The sequence below is a fragment of the Nycticebus coucang genome, chromosome 12 (assembly GCF_027406575.1).
Source record: "Nycticebus coucang isolate mNycCou1 chromosome 12, mNycCou1.pri, whole genome shotgun sequence".
Lineage (NCBI taxonomy): Eukaryota > Metazoa > Chordata > Mammalia > Primates > Lorisidae > Nycticebus > Nycticebus coucang.
Window position 1 is genome coordinate 74,716,251 of NC_069791.1, and position 23,623 is coordinate 74,739,873.

The 23,623-nt window shown below is 41.5% G+C and overlaps 1 protein-coding gene across 8 annotated transcripts in view; it reads left to right on the forward strand.

Annotated features, from left to right (window-relative positions):
- GTF2I (general transcription factor IIi) overlaps positions 1–23,623 on the forward strand; it is a 141,842-nt gene that overhangs the window by 29,829 nt on the left and 88,390 nt on the right. For 6 of the 8 annotated variants that reach the window (XM_053554708.1, XM_053554711.1, XM_053554709.1 and 3 more), the window contains exons 2-4: positions 11,577–11,680; positions 15,650–15,788; positions 22,081–22,215. In XM_053554708.1, the coding sequence (XP_053410683.1) occupies positions 11,582–11,680; positions 15,650–15,788; positions 22,081–22,215 (373 nt within the window). In that variant the 5' untranslated portion in view covers positions 11,577–11,581. Of the gene's footprint in view, positions 1–11,575; positions 11,681–12,612; positions 12,743–15,649; positions 15,789–18,535; positions 18,683–22,080; positions 22,216–23,623 lie in introns of those variants that run through there. The other 2 variants (XM_053554712.1, XM_053554715.1) reach the window with 2 other exon arrangements.

Consider the following 23,623-nt stretch of genomic DNA (forward strand, 5'->3'; position numbering starts at 1 on the left):
CTCTCTTGTCTTGGGGTGCTGTGGCATCACCATTGTTCACAGCAGCCTCAAACTCTTGGGCTCAAGCAATCCCTCAGCTACAGCTTCCAAGTAGCTGCGACTACGGGTGCCTGCTATGATGACTGGTTAATAATTGTATTTTACAATTATTAGCCAATAGAGAATGGCTTAAGCCCAGGAGTTGGAGGTTGCTGTGAGCTGTGTGAGGCCATGGCACTCTACAGAGGGCCATAAAGTGAGACTCTGTCTCTACAAAAAAAAAAAAAAAAAAAAAATTGTATTTTAGTAGAGACAAAGTCTTGTTCAGGCTGGTCTTGAACTCCTGAGCTCAAACAGTCCTCTCAGCTCAGCCTCCTTGAGTGCAGGATTACAGGCCTGAGCCATTGTATCTGGCCTCTACTTTTACTTTTATAATAAAAAGTCAAAATCCACAGATATTACTTAAGTTATGTACATTTTCTATATTAGTGATCACAAACTTGAGATCTGCTTGACAATTTTAAAAGACTCTGAACTGAATAATTAGGTTTAAAAAAAATTTTTTGGGGACAGTTTCACTATGTTGCTCTGGGTAGAGTGCCGTGGTGTCACAGCTCACAGCAACATCAAACTCTTGGGCTTAAGTGATTCTCTTGCTTCAGCCTCCCAAGTAGCTGGGACTACAGGTGCCCACCACAACGCCTGGCTATTTTTTGGTTATAGTTGTTGTTGTTTGGCAGGCTCGGGCTGGATTTGAACTTGGCAGCTCTGGTGTATGCGGCTGGTGCCCTCACTGCTGAGCTACACGTGCCGAGTCATTTTGTGGTGGTATATATCACAGACATTATGCAAGGACTCTTTTTTTTTTTTTGGCTCATCCGCTTTTGTTAGTGTTTGTGTATTTAACATGGGGCCCAAGACAATACTGCTTTGTCCATTGCAGCTCAGAGAAACCAAAAGGTGGAGTATGAGATAGAAGAAAGAATGAGCAAAGAATGCTTAAATATGTGGTTAACCTAAAGGAAAATTATTTGAAGAAAAATAATGTTGCATTTAAAAACACAGAATTGGTCCAGTGTGGTGGTGGTTCACGCCTGTAATCCTAGCACTTTGGGAGGCCGAGGCAGATGGATCATCTGAGCTCACAGGTTCAAGACCAGCCTGAGTGAGAGCCAGACCCCTCCTCTAAAAATAACCGGGTGATGGGCGGCGCCTGTGGCTCAGTCGGTAGGGCACCGGCCCCATATACCAAGGGTGGCGGGTTCAAACCCGGCCCTGGCCGAACTGCAACCAAAAAATAGCCGGGCGTTGTGGTGGGCGCCTGTAGTCCCAGCTGCTCGGGAGGCTGAGGCAAGAGAATTGCTTAAGCCCAGGAGTTGGAGGTTGCCGTGAGCTGTGTGAGGCCACGGCTCTCTACCGAGGGCCAGAAAGTGAGACTCTGTCTCTACAAAAAAAAAAAAAAAAAAAAAAAAAAACCTGGTGTTGTGGCTGATGCCTATAGGCCCAGCTATTCAGGAGGCTGAGGTAAGAGAATTACTTGAAGAGTTTGATGATGATGCCATGGCACGCTACCCAGGGCAACAGAGTAAGACTGTGTCTCAAAATGAATGAATGAATGAATGAAGGGATGAATAAAACAAACCCACAGAATTGTTTGAGCCTCAACCCTGTAATCTAGCACTCTGGGAGACCAAGGTGAGAGGATCACTTAGGGTTATGGTTGGAGACCAGCCTGAGGAAAACGAGACCCCTGTCTCTACTGAAATAGAAAAAAAATTAGGTGTGGCGGCATGTACTTATATCCCAGCTACTTCGGAGATTGAGGGAGGAAGATCGTTTGAGGGTGCTGTGAGCCAGGCTGAGGGCATGGAACTCTTATCCTGTTGACAGTGTGAGGCTCTGTCTCCAAAGCAAAACAAAAAAACACAGAATTAAAATATACATACACAAAAACTGAGTAAAGAGCTATAGCCACATAACAGTTACTACAATATTCTACAAATAATATATATATATTTTTGAGACAGAGCCTCAAGCTATTGCCCTGGGAAGAGTGCTGTGGTGTCATAGCTCATAGCAACCTCAAACTCCTGAGCTTAAGTGATTCTCTTGCCTCAGCCTCCTGAGTAGCTGGGACTGCAGGTGCCCACCAAAACGCCTGGCTATTTTTTATTGTAGTTGTCATTGTTCGGCAAGCCCAGGCCGGATTCGAACCGGCCAGCTCTGGTATATGTGGCTGGCGCCTTAGCCGCTTGAGCTACAGGCGCCACCCTAAAAAGAAAATGATTGACAGTAATTTATGGGTATCACAGTCATTGTTAGACATAAATTTAGTAATGGGCATAGGACCTAAGTAGGGGATGAGTCACTGAATAAATACAAATAATAAGACTCTGTAAAATGTTTCTTTAGTAAGTAAAGAAATTCAACTATTTAAGTATTTTTTTTTTTTTTTGAGACAGAGTCTTACTTTGTCACCCTTGAGAGTGCTGTGGCGTCACAGCTCATAGCAACCTCAAACTCTTGGGCTTAAGCCAGTGGTTCTCAACCTGTGGGTCGCGACTCCTTTGTGACAATGAAAATACATTGAGGAAGGTTGAGAACTACTGGCTTAATTGATTATCTTGCCTCAGCCTCCCAAATAGCTGGGACTACAGGCACCTGCCCCAATGCCCGGCTGTTTTTTGTTGTAATTGTCATTGTTGTTCAGCAGGCCCGGGCTGGGTTTGAACCTGCCAGCCTTGGTGTATGTGGCTGCCACAGTAACCATTGTGCTACAGGTGCCGAGCCCAACTATTTTAGTATTAATGAGACATTTATAGTGGATAGTCATACCCCTTCAATATGATGAGACTGATGAATTTAGTGTATTTAAATATTTTAGTAGCAATTTAAACATTTTGGCATATGTAAAGAGCTATAAAGATACCGATGCTGGGTGGCGCCTGTGGCTCAAGGAGTAGGGTGCCGGTCCCATATGCCAGAGGTGGTGGGTTGAAACCCAGCCCCGGCCAAAAAAAAAAAAAAGATACCGATGCTATTTCATTACTAAGAATTCTTAAAATACTGAAATAAAACAGGAAAAGGTAACATTAGAAAGATGTTAAGAGAAATTATATGGTACCATTTTGTTGGACTTTTATGTGGATATTCTTGTTCTAGAGGGGTTTGTACAGCACTTTGGGAAGCTGAAGTTGGAGAATCACTTGAGGCCAGGGGTTTGAGACCCATCTGAGCAATATTGTGAGATCCCGTATTTACAGAAACATTTAAAATACCAGCCAAGCGTGGTGCCTCCTGCCTTTAGTCTCAGCTACTGAGCAGGCTGAGGCATGAGGATCCCTTGAGCTCAAGGCTGCAGTGAGCTGTGATGATGTCACTGCACTCCTGCCTTGGCAACAGAACAAGACTCTTGTCTCTAAAAATAAATAAATAAATGAAGGAAGAAAAGAGAAAGGAAAGGAAGGAAGAAAGAAAAATATGGCAGACAGAATATGCTTGCTGGACATTGAGGCAAGATTACTGCACTGAGAGTATGTTAGGCTCTTTGGAATTTCATTAATTTATCCTGAGAATTTGTGTCCGTGATATCTCACATGCATTTTAACCTTAGCATGTCATAAAACTATACTTCTGTGTTTTCTCCTTTCCTGTGTTCCTTTTCTCAGGGACTCTTACCTAGCTACTCTTTTCATACTATTGCACCAGTTATCCTTGGAAATTGTGAGTGAAGCATGTTCACATGGAGCTGGGATGGACTTTATATGATGTCTCTTGTTCTCATAGGTTTTCTTTTTCCTTGATGATAACCCATTCTTCTCCTAGGCTTGAGTGCAATGGCATGATTGTAGCTCATTGTAGCCTGCGATTCCTGGCTTAAGTGATCCTCCCACCTTGGCTTTTCCTCAGTCTTTGAATAGCTAGGACTACAAGTATGTGCCACCACGCCTGGCTAATCACAAAATTTTTTTTTTTGTAGGCTTGGTGCCCATAGTACAGTGGTTATGGCGCCAGCTACATGCACCGAGATTGGCGGATTCGAACCTGGCCTGGGCCTGCTAAACAACAATGACAACTGCAACAAAAAATAGCCGGGTGTGGTGGCAAGTGCCTATAGTCCCCGCTACTTGGGAGGCTGAGGCAGGAGAATTCCCTGAGCCCAGGAGTTTGAGGTCTCTGTGAGCTGTGTCGCCACAGCACTCTACCGAGGGTGACATAGTGAGACTTTTTTGTAGAGATAGGTCTCAACTGTATTACCCAGGCTAGTTTCAAGTGATCCTACCCCTCAGCCTCCCAAAATGCTGGGATCACAGGTTTGAGCTACCATGCCCACCTTTGATCCATTCTTTTACTACAGTTCCCACCACAGCAGCTCTGGGGATCATGAGAATTTACATAAATTGACTCTTCATACTTTAATCTTTACAGCAGTCGGTCCAGGAGAATTTTTTTGTTGTTGCCCTTGGTAGAGTGCTGTGATATTATAGCTCACAGCAGCCTCAAAGTATTGGGCTGAGAATATTCTCTTGTCTCAGCCTCCTAGTAGGTGGGATTACAGGCACTTGTCACAAAGCCCATCAATTTTTTTTTGAGACGGAGTCTCACTATGTCACCCTCGGTAGAGTGCCGTGGCGTCATAGCCCCTAACAACCTCAAACTCTTAGACTTGAGCAAAAGCTATGGTGTCACAACTCACAGCAACTTCAAACTCCTGGGCTCAGGGAATTCTCCTGCCTCAGCCTCCCAAGTAGTGGGGACTACAGGAGCCTGCCACATGCCTGGTTATTTTCTTTTTACAGTTCTTGTTGTTTAGCTGGCCTGGGATGGTTTCAAACCCATCAGCCTTGGTGTATTTGGCTGGCGCAGTAACCACTGTGTTATGGATGCCAAGCCCATCTATTTTTAGAGCCCATCTCACTCTTGCTCAGGCTGGTTTTGAGCTCCTGAGCTCAGGCAGTCCACCCACCTCTGCCTCCCAGATAACAGGCCTGAGCCACTTGGACCCGGCCTCTTGATGTTTTTTTTGTTGTTCATTTGTAGTGATACATACATATGCCCTATAGTTTATTTTCTCCTCCCTCCCTCCCTCCCTCCCTTCCTCCCTTCCTCCATTCCTCCCTTCCTCCCTTCCTTTTTGAGACAGATTCTTGTTCTGTGGGCCTGGCTAGAGTGCTATGGTGTCGTCATAGCTCGCTGCAAACTCGAACTCCTGGGTTCAAGCAGTCTTCCTACCTTAGCCTCCTGAGTAGTTGGGACTATGATGATGTCTGGTTAATTTTTCTGTTTTCCAGTTCCTGAGATCAAGCAATCTCCTGTGTCAGCCTCCCAGAATGTAGGGATTATAGGTGTAAGCCACCATGCTGGCCATATTCACCATGCCCTAAGTAAACCAGAAAAAGACTCTGGGTCCTGTTCAAACAGTTTCTGGAGTTCTATCTCCTTTAAGGAGATCTTTCGAGGTGTGGCATGGTGGCTCACACCTGTAATCCTAGCACTCTGGGATCCTGAGGCTGGTGGATTGCCTGAGTTCACAGGTTCCAGACCAGCTAGAGTGAGACCTCATTTCTAAAAAAAAAAAAAAAATAGTCGGGTATTGTGGTGGGTGTCTGTATTCCCAGCTACTTGGGAGGCTAAGGCAAGAGAATTGCTTGAGCCCAAGAGTTTGAGGTTGCTGTGAGCTATGATGCTCAGGCACTTTACTGAGGGTGAAAAAATGAGACTCTGTCTCAGATAAAAATAAGGAGCTTTTCCTAGGCTCCATGTATATTCCCATTTTGGTTGTGAATATTAAGCAAGATGATCAATAAAGCATGATATAATTTCTTTGTCCAACTCTTACTTTAGAGAGGATTGGTAGAAGGCCATAGATGAAAGGAGCCATCATAATAAGTGCTTGATTTAGCATCTCCTTTTATGGAGGAAAGCACCTCAACACAGCCCCTGGGTCATAGCACTCAGTAGTGGTCTGATGAACCCACACTCTGGCTTTCCTGGCTTTTGGTTCTGTGGGGATCAGAGCTTCACAGCTCATGCGCCATAAGCTGGTATCACCAGCTGGCCTGGTGTGTCTTCTGGTGTTTGTCATTAGTGATACCTTCTGATAGCAGTTCTTTCTGGGAAAGGGAGAAAAGAGAGGGCGCAGTTACCTAGCCAGGGGTGCTGGGAATGTGCCATGAATAGTCTCAAGGAAAAGACTCTCCAGGGACATAACCTCTGGTGGACCAGTAAAGAGCAGTTTAGTGAACTTCAGGCATCTTCTCTCAGCCTTCCCTGGAATGGGTCACCTGCAGGGTGCTTTCCTTCCTGAATGCTCTGCTGCTTCCCCTAAAGGTGACATAGGACCACTCGTCACCTGTGGTGCTCCTGGGGGCTGTTGGTGTGACACCTATCCACCATTTCTCAACACACATTGTACATTGATAACATCAGAGCAGATTTATGGCATTTTAAGGTGGGATGTGTAAATAGAAGTAGGCAGAAAATTGCCCTAGTTTCATGTTCTGATTCTGCCAGTGGCTATGTAACCTTGACAAATCATTGCATTTGTAAAGTGAGAACACATCTTTTTCTCTCACTCAGGAGTTAAAGGAGAAGTGATAGGAAGAAATATGAGCTTTCAGAAATAATGACAGTGTATTCTAAGGGGATGTCTGGAAAATACAGGCCTTTGTTGTCCATTATTAGTAAGCCACACTTTATTTTTTATTTATTTATTTTTTTAAATTATCATTTTTTAAAATTCTGTATTAATATTTTTTATTTTATTTTATTTCATTTTGCAGTTTTTGGCCGGGGCGGGGTTTGAACCCACCCTATGGGGGCATATGGGACCGGTGCCCTACTCCTTTGAGCCATAGGCGCCTCCCAGTAAGCCACACTTTTTTGCATTTCCTTGGACTTAGCCATCCAAGAGAAAAGAATGAGGTCTAGGTTGTTAGGGAAAATAATTTCTGTGATTTAACTACTTACTTGCTTTATACTACTTTTTCTTATTCTGTCTCTAATCAAGGTGGGGACCTGGTTTTGGGAAACAAAATTGCTTCTATTTGTTCAAAGATAAAAGGACAATTGTCCATTGGTTTTAGCATAACTTTTTAAGTATATGTACTTTATTACTTCTTGCTACCTAAAACTGGCCTAGCAGATTAATTCATTTGGCAGCAGATGGTAAAGCTAGACCACAGTCTTTTTTTTTTTTTTTTTTTTTTTTTGAGACAGAGTCTTACTTTGTTGCCCTCAGTGGAGTGTGGTAGTGTTACAGCTCACAGCAACTTCAAACTACTGGGCTCAAGTGATTCTTTTGTCTTAGCCTGTGGAGTAGCTGGGACTACAGGCGCCTGCCACAAGGCCCGGCTATTGTTAGAGACGAGGTCTGGCTCTTGCTCAGGCTAGTCTCAAACTCCTTGGTTCAAGCTGTCCACCTGCCACTTCCTCCCGGTGTGCTAGGATTATAGGCATGAGCCATCCTGGCCCTAGACCACAGTCTTTAACGATGGGAAGATTTACTTACATTTTTAGGCAGAGCAGTTTCAGGCTGATAGCTCTGGAATTACCTGTGTTCTCTGAAATAATGGGGCTTTAGTTAAGGATATTCAGGTATTTTCTTTTCTTTCTTTCTTTCTTTTTCTTTCTGAGATTAGAGTCTCAGTATGTTGCCCCAGGCTAGATAGAGTTCTAGGGTATCATATCTCATAGCAACCTCAAATTCTTGGGCTCAACCAGTCCTCTTGCCTCAGTCTCCCAAGTATCTGGGACTACAGGCTCAGCCAAAATGCCTGGCTAGTTTTTCACATCATATCTCATGGCAACCTCAAACTCTTGAGCTCAACCAGTCCTCTTGCCTCAGTCTCCTAAGTAACTGGGACTACAGGCTCCAGCCAAAATGCCTGGCTAAGTTTTAAGGTCCTGAGCTCAAGCCATTCACTGGCCTCAGCCTTCTAGAGTGCTAGGATTACAAGTGTGAAGCACCCAGTGATACTGAGGTGCTTTTAATAAATTTATGTACACAGATGTTTTTAGAATTCTTGGTTTTGCTAGTAGTCTTTTTAAGTAAGCCATTCTTCGTATTGTTAGTTTGATCATTTAATCTCACTAAAGTAGAATTCAACCAAATTTTCACAGGTATCTAATTTGTGCAGTACTCTTTTTTTTTTTTTTTTTTTGAGATAGAGTCTCACTTTGTCACCCTTGGTAGACTGCCATGGCGTTTTATAGCTCATAGCAATCTCAAACTCTTGGGCTCAAGTCATTGTCTTTCTCAGCTTCCCGAGTAGCTGGGAGGGACTACAGGCACCTGCCACAATAGTTGGCTATTTTTTAGAGACGGGGTCTTGCGCTTGATCAGGCTGGTCTCAAAGCTGTGAGCTCTAGCGATCCACCTGCTTTGGCCTCCCAGAGTGCTGGGATTACAGGGTTGCATAGTATTTCTAGAAAAACAACTTTTAACGTTTGAATTAAAAATTTTTGCCATCCGGTCTGCACCTGTGGCTCAAAGGAGTAGGGTGCCGGCCTCATATACTGGAGGTGGTGGGATCAAACCCTGCTGTGGCCAAAAACTGCAAAAAAAAAAAAAAAAAAAAAAATTTTTTTTTTGCCATCTTAGAGTGTCTTCATCTGATGATTTGGTTTTTCATTTTTTACTTTGGTAAAATATACATAAAACAATTTCATGGCGGGGCGCGGTGGCTCACATCTGTAATCCCACCACTCTGGGAGGCTGAGGTGGGTGGATTGCCTGAGCTCACAGGTTTGGTCTGACCCAGAGCGAGACCTTGTCTCAAAGAAAAAAAAAATTGGCCTGTGGCAGGTGCCTGTAGTCCAGCTACTCGGGAGGCTGAGGCAAGAGTTTTAGGTTGCTTATGAGCTATGGCACTACAGCACTCTGCCAAGGACAACAAAGTGAGACTCTGTCTCCTTAAAAAAAAAAAAGCAACCATTTTTAATTGCACTGTTTACTGGTGTGAAGTACATTCTCATTATTGTCAACCATCCCCACTATCCAGAACTTTTTTATCATTCTATACTGAAACTCTGTTAAACAAAAGCTCCCCATTGCTCCCTCTTCCTGGCAACTGGCAACTAACCATTCTAGTTTTGTTTCTTTATGAATTTGGCTATTCTACGTAACTTATATAAGCAGAATCACATAATCTTTTGTGTATGGCTTGTTGCACTTAACATCATGTTATCAAGGTTCATCTATAGCATTATGAGAAGTTTCTATTTAGGGCTGAATGATACTCCATGTACGTGAATGAATCTATTGGTGGGTATTTGGATTGGTTCCACCTTGTGCCATTATCCATACTATTATGACTGTAGGTGTATAAATATCTGAGTACCTCCTTTCAGTTTTGGGGGGTTGCTTCGGGAAAAACTCTCAAACTATGCTTTTCCCTTTTCTCACACTACAACAATCATCGATCAGGTGAAGACTTTCGTGACTTTCATTTCCCCCCCCACACATCAAGTAGTGGATACTAGGTGGGTATCCTCTAATTTTATCTACTGCGAGATGGTGTCAGATCCCACACGGTGAGGGATCAGTCCTGAAACTGCCCCCTTCCCCCCACTGATGGCAGTCACAGGTCTTGGCCTCTGGAATGTCTGATCAACCAGCTTCAATTTGGGTTTAACTCTGGGTAAAATTAGTTTTCTAGAGTGGCTCACAGAACTCAGGGAAATGTTTACTTACCTTTAGCAGTGCATTATGAAGGATATTTTAAAGGATACGAGAGTGAGTTCCAGAAGGGTCCCAGTCGCAGGAGCTTTTGTAATCATGGAATTGGGGTGTGCGGACCTCCCAGTATGTGGATGAGTTACTGCTCACTTTCCTGTTCACCTCCATGTGTTCCGCTCTCCAGAAACCCCTGAACTCTATTCCTTGGGTCCTTTGTGGCAATCTCATTGGCTGTCTATGACTAAACCACTGACAACCGTGTCGAAATGTGATTGGACAAAAAGGGTACGATCCAAACCCAGCAGGGCTTGTCTGTTCGGATTCTTTTTGCCCTTTCTCTCTGTTGCATTTCTTTCTTCAGGGTATAAGTCAGGACCCTCTGTGGAATGAGAGTTTTATGACCCACAATCAGATTAGAGTTCTGCTTTGAGCGTGTGAAAGGAGGACAGGAGAACGTCTGAGAGAGAGATTCTGTTTCTTGTGGCCTGCTTCTGAGGCCTAATGTGTCCGCCATTGTAACAAAAGACTAGCAGGTTGTGCTTGTGGGAGTTATAAGCCAGGAACGATGGATGAAAACATGTACTGTGTGTATGTGTGTATGTATAATCATAGAGTATATACCCAGAAGTGGAATAGTTGGATCATATGATAATTTAAGCTTAAATTTTAAGGAACTACTAAACTTTTCTACAGCAGCTGCACCATTTTATATTCCAAACAACAATGTACAAGAGTTAAAATTTTGCTGCATCTTTGCCAGCAGTTAATATTTTCTGTTTATGTGTCATATTTTTTTTATAGTGTTTGAAGTGCAGCTGAGGGTCTTTGCTGATAACAAAGTATCAGAAACAAGTTTTTTTTTTTTTTGAGACAGAGTCTCACTTTATCGCCTTTGCTGGAGTGCTATGGCGTCACACAGCTCACAGCAACCTCCAGCTCTTGGGCTTTGGTGATTCTTTTGCCTCAGCCTCCCGAGTAGCTAGGACTACAGGCGCCCGCCACAACGCCCGGCTATTTTTTGGTTGCAGTTTGGCCGGGGCCGGGTTTGAACCCACCACCCTCGGTATATGGGGCCAGCGCCCTACTCAACTGAGCCATAGGCACTGCCCCAGAAAATGTTTTTTAAAGAGAAAAATATGCTGTATTATAAAGGAATCTTACATGTTACTTGATACCTTGCAGTCTATTTTCCTAGTAAGAAAAGGAAATTGTCTTTGCCAGCTTCAGTTCACTTCATCTACCCTTTTCTGTGTCAGTATGTGCAGGGAAAAAGGGGCACTTCGCATGTAGTTCCTGCATGTTATAGACTGTCACTGTGATAGATTATCACTAGATTGGAAAGTGCATCTCCTCTTCTTCCTCTCGGGAGAAATTTCACTGGTTCTGGGTGCCATCTGGATTTATTTTGAGTGTGATGTTGACCTAATTTTATGGAAGTAGCATTAAGTGGAAATTTAGGGGCTGGCTTTATTTTATAGGATAAGAGTTTTGAGCAAATAGCATGCTTGTTTCTGAGTTGTTTTTTTTTTTTTTTTCTTGAGAGAGAGTCTCACTATGTTGCCCTGGGTAGAGTGCTGTAGCATCACAACTCACAGCAACCTCAAACTCTTGGGCTTAAGTGATTCTCTTGCCTCAGCCTCCCAAGTAGCTGGGACTACAGGTGCCTGCCACAAAGCCCAGCTATTTTTCGGTTGTAGTCGTCATTGTTGTTTGGCAGGCCTGGGCTGGATTCAAACCCTCCAGTTCCAGTGTATGTGGCTGGTGCCCTAGTGGCTGAGCTATGGGTGCCGCCTCTTATTTTTTTTCTTATGCAAGAGGACTGTAAAGTAGGTAGCCCATGAATATGGTCACAGTCCACATGTGGGTTTAGGACACCAGATTTCTACCACTCACTTTCCTTTCACTACTGTTTTCACAGAGATCATGGCACAAGTAGCAATGTCCACCCTGCCTGTTGAAGATGAGGAGTCCTCAGAGAGCAGGATGGTGGTGACGTTCCTCATGTCTGCTCTTGAGTCCATGGTGAGATGGCCTTATGGTTCTAATCTTCCATTATTGGATGGGATTGTGTTTGTGGATAAAGTTGATTTGTTTTGTAGAAGGTATACTTTTATATTTTTTAAACGAGGGTTTTTAATTTTTTTGCTTGAATCATGGTAATGGTTTAAGCTTTGCAAATCACATTTTATTACCCTGCTTCAAAATGTTATTAACTGATCTAAATGTTTAATTTTTTACATTTAATCTCAGTTTTTTTGCTGCCATTATCTCAGGCAGTCACTCTTGTGCAAGTGGTAACTTAAATTTGTAATGTTACAATGTTTGAAGTTACTCAGAATGAGTTTGTATGTTAGAGTATGGTGCCGGTATTTAATTGTATCTGTATAAAGATGTTTGCTAGAATTTGGGGCCATAAGAGGATATTTGCTATTTTATATCTATTTATTTTATTTTGCTTTATGCATTTACAATTGTCTTTTCTTTGTAACCTTTTACTAAATGGTGCATTGTGTTGCTCTTTACTTAGAAAAAAAGCCTATTTCATACATAATCATAGTGAAATATTGTTGTCGTTGTTTTGTATTTATCTTACCATGATGGTAGTTAGGCAGTTTATTATGTTTTTATGGGTATATAGATGGAAACACAGTATATGATGTAAAAAGTATCAGGCTTAGGTATTTTCTGACACATTACAATTCATACCATGGGGTCACATAAAACTCATTGTCTTCCTTAGAATTTCTTTACTGTTTTCTTATCTGTGGTATAGTCATCTCATTATTCCCAGCCTTAATTTTTTCCTTCCCAGCAAAAGTAAGTCTGTCTTTCCTCATAATCCTAGTTGTATATTATAAAGTATAATTTTAAGCATATAAACTACTGAGTTACTGACTGGCTTGTTAGAATGCTAAAGAAACCGAGGTTGGCTTCATCCTTTCCTTGGCCCATAGATTTCTTTGATGTAATCCATGGATGGCACATACATTTTGCTTTGCTGTTTCATAAATACTGCCTTTGATGACAGGGTTGTCCAACTAAGTGTGGATGGTGCAGCAAGAATGTACCCTCATTTATCACAAAGTAAGTAAATAATAGTTTCTTACAGGTGAGCAGCCATAGCACATACACAAATGTAACAAAATTATAGTACATTATTCTTCCTCTTGGCTGGGGACAGTGTTGGCTCACCTCTAGGTCAGAAATTTCTCAATTGTGGCTTTAAGGTATTTCAAAAGGCTCAGCGCCTATGGCTCAAACGGCTAAGGGGCCAGCCACGTTAACACCTGAGCTGGCAGTTTCGAATCCAGCCTAGGCCTGCCAAAGAATGACGGCGACGACTGCAACCAAAAAATAGCCGGGCATTGTGGTGGGTGCCTGTAGTCCCAGCTACTCGGGAGGTGGAGGCAGGAGAATCGCTTGAGCCCAGGAGTTGGAGGTTGCTGTGAGCTATGATGCTACAGCACTCTACCCAGGGTAACAGCTTGAGGCTTTGTCTCAAAAAAAAAAAAAAAAAGATATTTCAAAAGATTTCTGATCATCTTAGTAAGTATGCAGTTATTTGTTCAAGATAACATTTTAAAGCAATTATTATGCAGAAATAATTTCCATTTAAGTTAAATGAAAAAGAAAGGGAGGAGTTATTTTTAACAACTGATAATGAGAAAATAGGCTATTTGGTTAAAAAAAAAAAAAAAAGCTTTGATATGGTCTTCATCCTGTGCCAAGTTAAATTCCAGATGAGTAAAAATAGTTATTAAAACAAATTAAACTACAACAAAAGTATGCATAATTATTATTTAATTCCATAAATAGCTATTGTGTGCCTGAAATAAGTGGGGTACTTTTTTTTTTTTTTTTTTGGAGACAGAGTCTCACTATGTCCCCTTGGTAGAGTTCTGTGGCATCACAGCTCACAGCAACCTCAAACTCCTGGGCTCAAGTGATTCCCTTGCCTCAGCCTCCCAAGTAACTGGGACTACAGGCGCCCGCCACAATGCCTGGCTATTTTTTGTTGCAGTTTTCATTGTTGTTTAGCTGGCTCAGGCTGGGTTCTAACCCGCCAGTCTTGGTGTATGTGGCTGGCTCCATGACCACTGTGCTATGGGCACCAAGCCATAAGTGGGGTTATTTTATGGATCAATAGGGAAACACGCATTGGAAAAATAGGCAGAGGATATTAGTTATGATTACTAAGACGCCCTTTTTAAAGGTAACATTTGCCAGGATATTATGAATCTTCTTAGAAACAGATCTTCATTAAGCTTTGAGAATCCTCTTTAATATCTCTGACTCTCTTTAAAGAAATTTATTCAAGCTGGGCACAGTGGCTCCTTCCTGTAATCCTAGCACTCTGTGAGGGTGAGGCAAGAGAATTGGTTGAGCTCAGGAGTTCTAGACAAGACTTAGCAAGAGCAAGACTCTGTCTATATTAAAAGTAGAAAAATTAGCCAGGCTTCATGGTGTCGTGTACTTACAGTCTTAGCTACTCAAGAGACTAAGGCAAGATTACTCAAGCCCAAGAGTTTGAGGTTGTTGTGAGCTATGATTCCATGGCACTTTACCCAGGGCAACAGAGTGAGACTCTGTCTAAATAAATAAAGTCATTCAGTAAACATTTTGTTCCTAGTTTATTCATATAGTATAATTTTTAGGAAGGAAAATTATAATCAACCATTTCAATAATGTGAACACTAAATGAATTATAGTATATCCATATAATGGAATATTTTATATACCCTATAAAGTTTTTAAGGAATATTTAATCTCATAGAAATACACTTAAAGTCAATAAGTAGTATACACACCTTAATGTGATTGCAGTGGTATATTCAAGGGGAACTACTTCTGGAGGTGGAGTTGTGTAGTGTATGAGTTGTAGACACTCTCCCTCCCACGCTTTTTTCAGGCGTGATGGCACCAATTCCCCCAGCTGCTGGGAGAATTGTACAACCTTGTACAACCTCTTTTTCTGGGGTCCCAGGAGCTCCTCTAGCTCCTCTAGTGGAGCTACATCAGTGTTCAACTCTTCCTCTGCCCAGTCCTGCCTCTTAAGGCCTCACAGGTGGTGTTGAGAATAAGAGTACTCCCAAGCAAGCAAGCCTGAATGTAATCTGTGTCTGTTTCTTTTTCTTTCTTTTTGTTTTTTTGAGACAGAGTCTCATTCAATTGTCCTGGGGTTGAATGCTGTGGCGTCATAGCTCACAGCAACTTCAAAGTCTTGGGCTCAAGTGATCCTTTTGTCTCAACCTCCCAAGTAGCTGGGACTACAGGTACCTGCCACATTGCTGGGCTAGTTTTTCTTTTCGTCGTCGTCGTCTTTTTTTTTTTTTTTTTTTTTTGTGGAGATAGAATTTTACTTTGTCGCCCTTGGTAGAGTCTGTGGTGTCATAGCTTACAGCAACCTCAAACTCTTGGGCTCAGGTGATCCTCTTGCCTCAGCCTCCCAAGTAGCTGGGACTAAAGGTGCCCGCCACAACGCCTGGCTATTTTTAGAGATGAGGTATCACTCTGTCTCAGGCTGGTCTTTAACCTGTGATCCACCCGCCTCAGCCTCCCAGAGTGCTAGGATTATAGGCATGAGGCACCTCGCCCAGTCCCCAGCTAGTTTTTCTATGTTTAGTTGTGTTGGGGTCTCACTCTTGCTCAGGCTTGTCTCGAATCCCTCAACTCAAGTGATACGCCTGCCTTGGCCTCACAGAGTGCTAGGATTATAGGTGTGAAATATGATTACAAGGGATGTCTGCTTTTTTCCTCATAAATTCTGTGTCATCTGTTGTTTAAAACCAGGCAAAAAACTTTTAGAAAGAGAGGCACCTTAAATAATGGGAGAGTCTCTTCTGTATATGATACTTAAGGATAGACACAGGAACTTCACTGATTCCAGATCATGCATTAGGATAGTTTTAAGTGTTACGTATTTTTATTCATTTAGTAGACAGGGTACTCTTAAATATGTATATAACAAAATGTTTGTTATTTGTATTGTAGTGTAAAGAACTGGCCAAGTCTAAGGCAGAAGTGGCCTGCATCGCAGTGTATGAAACAGATGTATTTGTTGTCGGAACCGAAAGAGGACGTGCTTTTGTCAATACCAGAAAGGATTTCCAAAAAGATTTTGTAAAATACTGTAAGCATTGTATAAATTTTTCTTTCACATTTCTTAAATCTTAAGCCTAATTATTTATATATAAGGCAAGTCATATTTTCTTCTAAAGAATGAGTTTTATACTGATTTTTTTTTTCACCCTGAGCTCAAAAAATGACTTTCTGAAATTATTACAAAGATTTCAAATGCTTAAAATAAGTTACTGAAAAAGTAATATGTAAAGATAAATGCTGAAGAGTTTGAGAGAAATGATATATGTTTATTGTACTGTGTTCTTTGCTTGGCGGTTCTTTGCTTTTCTTACTCTGAATTGGTGATGGTAGAGAAATTGTGAATTGATTAAAAGCTCTTACTCAGATAAGCTGTTCTTTTCTTGATAAATGTTTGAAAACAATTCTTTCTTTGTACAAGTAAGTTTGTTTAATCGTGATGCAAACAAAGTTAAACAGTTCTTCCCAATTCGCCCAATGGAATCACTTTATCAGAGTGTAATGTGAGTTCTGTAATCCTCCATTTGGGAGCAGTGGTGAGATTATCTGACAAAATTAGTGGCACACACAGTAGAGAAACTTAACTCCAGGGTGTTAGTACCTATGGCCTCTCACCATATGACAGTTTTTGTGTTTTTGTTTAACCTAACACTGTTGTTTTATATTAATTCAGTGATACAGCATTATCTTAATTTTGGAAATGGTCTCTTAAATGTTTGAGTGAAAAAGGAAGAGTCTCATATCTCTCACTTTAAATAAAAGCTTAACATGATTAAGGCATGTTGGAAGCTGAGATTGGCTGAAAGGTAGGCCTCTTGTGCGAAACAGCCAAGTTTTTAATGCAAAAGGCAAGTTCTTACAGGAAATAAAAAGTGCCATTCCTCTGAACACAAATTATAAGAAAGCAAAATAACTGTATTGCTGATGTGGAAAAGGTTTGAGGGATCTGGATACAATATTAAAACAGCCAAAATATTCCCTTAAACCAAAGCCTAATCCAGAGCAAGATAACTTTTCAATTCTGTGAAGACTAACAGGTAAAGAAGCTAGCAGAAGAAAAGTTGGAAGCTGGCTGGGTGCCTGTAGCTCAGTGGCTAGGGCGCCAGCTACGTACACCAGACCTGGTGTGTTTGAACCCAGCCTGGGCCTGCCAAACAACAATGACAACTACAACCAAAAGATAGCCAGGTGTTGTGGGCGCCTGTAGGCCCAGCTACTTGGGAGGCTGAAGCAAGACGGTTGCTTAAGCCCAAGAGTTTGAGGTTGCTGTGAGATATGACGCCACGGCACTCTTCGGAGGATGACACAGTGAGACTCTGTCTCAAAAAAAAGAAAAAAAAAAAAGAAAAGTTGGAAGCTAACAGAGGTTGGGTTCATGAGGTTTATGGAAAGGAGCCGTCTCTATAGCATGAATGTGCAAGGTGGAGCGGCAAGTGCTGATGTAAAAGCTACAGCAAGTTACTCAGAAGATGACTACACTAGACTACTGATTTTTCATTGTAGGCAAGTCAGTCTTGTATTTGAAGAAGATGCCATCCAGGACATTACTAGGTGGAAAGAAGTCCATGTCTAGTGTCAAAGCTTTACAGGGCAGGCTAACCTTCTTATTAGGGGCTAATGTAGCTGGTAACTTAGAGCTCATTTACCTTTCCAAAAATCCTAAAACCCTTAAGAATTATGCTAAATCGACTCTTCCTGTGCTCTAAAAAGCTCTAAAAATGGAACAACAAAGCCTGGATGACAGCATATCTGTTTATGGCATGGTTTACTGAATATTTTTTAGCCTTCTTTTTTTTTTTTTTGCAGTTTTGGCTGAGGCCAGGTTTGAACCCACCACCACCAATATATGGGGCTGGCGCCCTACTCCTTGAGCCACAGGCGCTGCTCTATTTTTAGCCTTTTAAAAACCTACTGCTCAGAAAAAAAAGATTCCTTTCAAAATGCTACTGTTCAGGTGGCTCCCGTAGCTCAATGGGTAGGGCACCAGCCACATGCACCTGGGCTGGTTGGTTCAAACCCAGCCTGGGCCAGCTAAAACACGAGTGACAACTGCAACAAAAAAATAGCTGGGTGTTGTGGCAGGTGCCTGTAGTCACGCCTACTTGGGAGGCTGAGGCAAGAGTATCATCACTTAAACCCAAGAGTTTGAGGTTGCTGTGAGCTGTGATTCCATGGCATTCTACTGAGGGTGACATAGTGAAACTTTGTCTCAAAAAAAAAAAAAAAAAATTACTGTTCATTGACAGTGCACCTGACAGTGCACCCAGGAGCTCTAAGGGAGATGTAGAATAGATTAATGTTGCTTTCATACCTGTTAACACATCCATTCTGCAGCCCATGGATCAAGGAGCAATTTCAATTTCTAAGCCTTTTTATTTAAATACATTTTAGCTGGGTATAGTGGCTTGTGCTTGTAATCTTAGCACTTCGGAAGGGTGAGGTAGGAGGATTGCTTGCGACCAGCCTGAGCAAGAGCAAGACCACTTCTCTACGGAAGACTAGAAAAATTAGCTGGATGTGGTAGTCTCAGCTACATAGGAGGCTAAGACAGGAGGATCACTTGAGCCCAGGATTTTTAGGTAACAGTGAGCTATGATCACACCACTGCACTCTAGCCAGGGTGGCAGGCTAAAAAATAAGAATAAGGAGGAAAAAAATAAAAACATATTGTAACGCTATAGCTGACGTAGATAGATAATGATCTGATTCCTCTGATGCATCTAGGCAAAGTAAATTGAAAACCTGGAAAAGATTGTCCATTCTATGTGCCACTAAGAACATTTGTGATATACATACATGGGAGGAGGTGTGAATATCAACATTAACAGGAGTCTGGAAGAAGTCAGTTCCATCCTACATGAATGACTTTGTGGGCTTCAAGACTTGAGTCGAGGAAGTCAACACAGTTGTGGTGGAAATAGCAAGGTAATTAGAAGTGGAGCCTGAAGATGACCGAATTGTTGTACTCTTGTGGTCGAGCTTTAATGGATGAGAAATTGTTAAGGATTGAGAAAAGAGAGTAGTTTCTTGAGATGGAATCTACTGTTGAAGATGCTGTGATCATTGTTAAAATGACAACAGAGACTTGCACTAGATTGTTGCAGCTCAGTTTACAATCGCCAAAATGTGGAAACAGCCTAAATGCCCACCAACCCAGGAATGGATTAACCAGCTGTGGTATATGTATACCATGGAATACTACTCAGCCATTAAAAAAGACATTATATCCTTTGTATTAACATGGATGGAAGTGGAACACATTATTCTTAGTAAAGCATCACAAGAATGGATAAGTATGAATCCTATGTACTTGATATGAGGACAATTAATGACTTAGTACCTGGTGGGGGGTGGGGAACGGGGAGAGCAAAGAGAGAAGGAGAGAGGGGGATGGGGGAAAGAAAGAGCAGAGAGAGGAAAGGAGGGAGGGAGGTGGGGAGTCATGGTGTATGATATATCTTTCAGGGGCAAGACACAATGCAACAGGGACTTTACCTAACAAATGCAATCAGTGTAACCTGGTTTCTTGTACCCTTGATGAATCCCCAACAATAAAAAAAAAAAATTAAAAAAAATGAAACAATATATTCCATAAACTTAGTTGATAAAGCAATGGCAGAGTGTGGGAGATTGACCCCAATTTTGAAAGAAGTTCTAAAATGTTATTAAGCAGCATTGCCTATTACAGTGAAACTTTTTGTGAAAGGAAGAGTCAGTATAAATTTTGCATGCACTAGGAAACTAAGAAAATTTGTGTGACTTTGCTTTATTGTCATATTCACTTTACTGCAGTGGTCTGGAACTGAACTTGCAGTATCTCCGATGACTGCCTATTTGTCTCTAAGATCTAAACTTTAGCTTAAATTTATGATAAACTGAGTAGATCACTAGTGAATGAAATGTTTTGTTAATTCATTAATTTCCTTTTGCAGTTATATATTTAGTTTTTCTCAGAAACATCCCTTGCTATTTTGTCCCTTCCTAATATAATAATCTTATATTGGGAGTGTCCAAATTTTATTTTTCTCTGCCACACATTGGAAGCATAAAAGTCATCTTGGGTTATACCTTAAGTACACAAACACTAAGAAAAGCTGATTAGCATAAAAAAAGATCCATTCTTTTTGTGATACCTGATACCACAGATAAGTAAAGGAATATATTTTTATTTTATTCTATTAATTTATTTTTTTTTGAGACAGAGCCTCAAGCTGTCACCCTGGGTAGAGTGCTGTGACATCATAGCTCACAGCCACCTCCAGCTCCTGGGCTTAAGCGATTCTCTTGTTTAGCCTCCCAAGTATCTGGGACTACAGGCGTCCACCACAACGCCCAGCTTTTTTTTTTTTTTTTTTTTTGCAAATTTTGGCCAGGGCTGGGTCAGACCCGCCACCTCTGGCATATGGGGTCAGCACCCTACCCCTTTGAGCCACAGGTGCCGCCCCCCAGCTATTTTTTGGTTGTAGTTGTCATTGTTCTTTGGCAGGCCTAGGCTGGAATTGAACCCGCCAGCTTCAGTGTATGTGGCTGGTGACTAAGGCTGCTTGAACTACAAGCGCTGAGCCAAAGAATATACTTTTAATCAGCACATAGCCCATAGGCTGCAATTTGGACATCCCTGTTGTTTTATGGTACTAATAATCTTTATTTTTTTATTTTTTTGAGGCAGAGTCTCATTTTGTTGCCCTTGAGAGAGTGCTATAGCATCATAGCTCACAGCAACCCCTAACTTTTTTGGGCTCAAGTGATTGTCGTGTCAGCCTTTGGAGTAGCTGGGACTACAGGTGCCCACCACAACACCTAGCTATTTTTTAGAGATGGCGTCTCGCAGTTGCTCAGACTGGTCTCGAACCAGACTAGGCCACTCAGAGTCGTAGGATTATAGGCATGAGCCACTGCGCTCTGCCTGATACTGATCTATTTGTAAAATTTCATTAATAATTTCTTGCCATTTTGAGAATTTTCAAGGCTTCGATTGTGTTTGTATATTCCTTTATACTAAAGTTGTTTTGATTATGTGCATATTAGAGCTGATGTCTGTGCCATGAATACTACGGTCCCACTGGCAACTGTTTGTATTCCTCTTCCTTATATTGCTTGTGCTGATGTGTGGTTCTCCAATGGTTGGAACTAAGCAATAGAGGAATTGTCCTCAGTTGCAAATTATGGTCCCTGCCCATTGGTATTTATGCTTTGTTTTTATTATTAATAGCTTGATGCCATGGAGAATAGTTTTTATATATAGCTCTTAAGTTACCTTGCATTTATTCATAGAAGTTATATAAATAAGGAGCAGTAGAGGTCTTCTAAAACAAAATAGGTTTGTTTTACAGTTTTAGAAATTCTTTGGGAGAATTCTAAGCTCATTCCTGAGATTTAGATAGGTGCCATTCAATAGAAATTAATATAGTGTGAGTACTCACTCAAACTTTATACTTGCGACATTAAAGGAAAGTAAAGAAAAATGAGTGAAATTCATTTTAATGATAATACATGCTAGTCTAAAATATTTCAGCATGTAATCATTATAAAACTTACTAATGAGCTATTCAGCATACTTCTTTACTGTACTAAGGCTACAAAATCCAGAGTGTATTGTATACTTTAGAAACTACTTTGTCTACATTTCAAGTGTTACATGTGTATACAGGTTATTGTGTTGGACTTTGGAAACCTAGAATTTTTTTTGATAATCTTCACGTATTTAAATTGATAGCTGATAAGTTACACTTAAGTTTTCTTTTTAAAACTACTGGTACAATACTAATTTGTAGAACTTCATGGGTATGATTATTATTATTATTTTTTTTTAGAGACAGAGTCTCATCACCCTCGGTAGAGTGCCATGGCATCACAGCTCAGAGCAACCTCCAACTCCTGGGCTTAGGCGATTCTCTTGCCTCAGCCTCCCAAGTAGCTGGGACTACAGGCGCCCACCACAATGCCCGGCTATTTTTTCTTTTTTTGTTCTTGCGGTTTGGCTGGGGCTGGGTTTGAATCCGCCACTCTCAGTATCTGGGGCTGGCACTCTACCCACTGGCCATGGGGACCGGCACCCTACCCACTGAGCCACGGGCGCCGCCCCATGGGTACAATTATTTCAGAGTTGACTGCCATTTTGTATTTCATTCAAGTCATTTATGTGTTTCAGGCTTCTTTTTTTCCTATTTTTTCCTTTTAATTGAGATCTTTTTGAATAGGTTTCTATTTTAAAGCTTTGTCTTTATAATAAACCATAAATTAGAATATGGGAAAAACATTCTTACTGAAGGGCAAATAAATATTATGAACACATATGGATCTTTTATGTTACTATTTTATAGGTGTTGAAGAAGAAGAAAAGGCTGCAGAAATGCACAAAATGAAATCTACAACCCAGGCGAATCGGATGAGTGTAGATGCTGTAGAAATTGAAACACTCAGAAAAACAGTTGAGGACTACTTCTGCTTTTGCTATGGTAAAGGCAGTACTTCTTAATTTTCTACAAGACATATTATATAATTGAGTTTTCTAAATGGTAGCTTACATAATTGATTTAACAATTTTTTTTTTTTTTTATTGTTGGGGATTCATTGAGGGTACAATAAGCCAGGTTACACTGATTGCAATTGTTAAAGTCCCTCTTGCAATCATGTCTTGCCCCCATAAAGTGTGACACACACCAAGGCCCCACCCCCCTCCCTCCGTCCCTCTTTCTGCTCCCCCCTCATAACCTTAATGATTTAACAATTATATAACACAGGTGTAACAAATTGAATGGATTAATTCCCAAATATTGGGTTAATATTAGGAACAACCTTATTTTTCACTTCTATTTTGGAGGAACCTAGAAAAATGTTGCTATTTGAGATGTTGCTTATTTTTAAATTTTGAATTAATATGAGGGCACAAATTTTTAGGTAACGTTGTTTTTACTTCTAAGGTAAAGTTCACGTTGTAGTTGAGTACTTCACCCAGAGGGCGTGCTGAACACCCTTACATTATGTACATTAGGTGAGATCCCTCCATTTGCCCTCCCTTCTCCCCCCGTCCATGAGTTATTGCTTTTTGACATGTATACTGATCTTTCCCGTTCCCTGCAAAGCCACTTTTGTTAGATCAGTCACATTGTAAAACAAAGCTCTTACAAGAAAGCTATCAAAGGAGCAGGGGTTTTATGGCAGGTCTGCTCCTGTAAACTGTGAAGGGGGTGTCTAGCATCTGTGAGGCCTGCTGCCCAATACACGGCAACGGGCTAACATAGTACACCATTTTTGAGAGTGAAGTTAGTATTTATCTTACAAGTTTTCCTTCCTTCCTCTCCTCTCTTCCCCTCCCTTTCTTCCCTTAATATAGTGTGGTGGCATCATAGCTCACAGCAAGCTCAAACTCTTGGGCTAAAGTGATTCTCTTGCCTCAGCCTCCCTAGTAGCTGGGACTACAGCCATAATGCCCGGCTGTTTTTTTGTTGTTGTTGAGACAGAGACCCACCCTATGCCCCTGAGCAGAGTGCAGTGGGCGGGTAGCTCACTGCAACCTCAGACTCAGTCTGTGGGTACCCCGCTGCCTCATCCTCTGGAGGCTTCTGGGATTACAGGTGCTTGCCGTTGTGCCTGGCTGGGCTTTTCCATTTTTTTCATGAGTCAGGGTCTCACTGTCACCAAGGCGAGTCTCGAACTCCTGAGCTCAAGCAATTCTCCCTCCTCAGCCTCCCACAGTGCTGGGATTACAGGTGTGAGCCACTATGCCCGGCTTTTTTTTTGTAAGCAGGCTCAGGTTGGGTTCAAACCCTCCAGTGCATGTGGCTGGCACCCTAAACACTGAGCTACAAGCACCCAGCCTATCTTACAAGTTTTCTTATTTTTTTTTTTTTTTTTTTTTTTTTT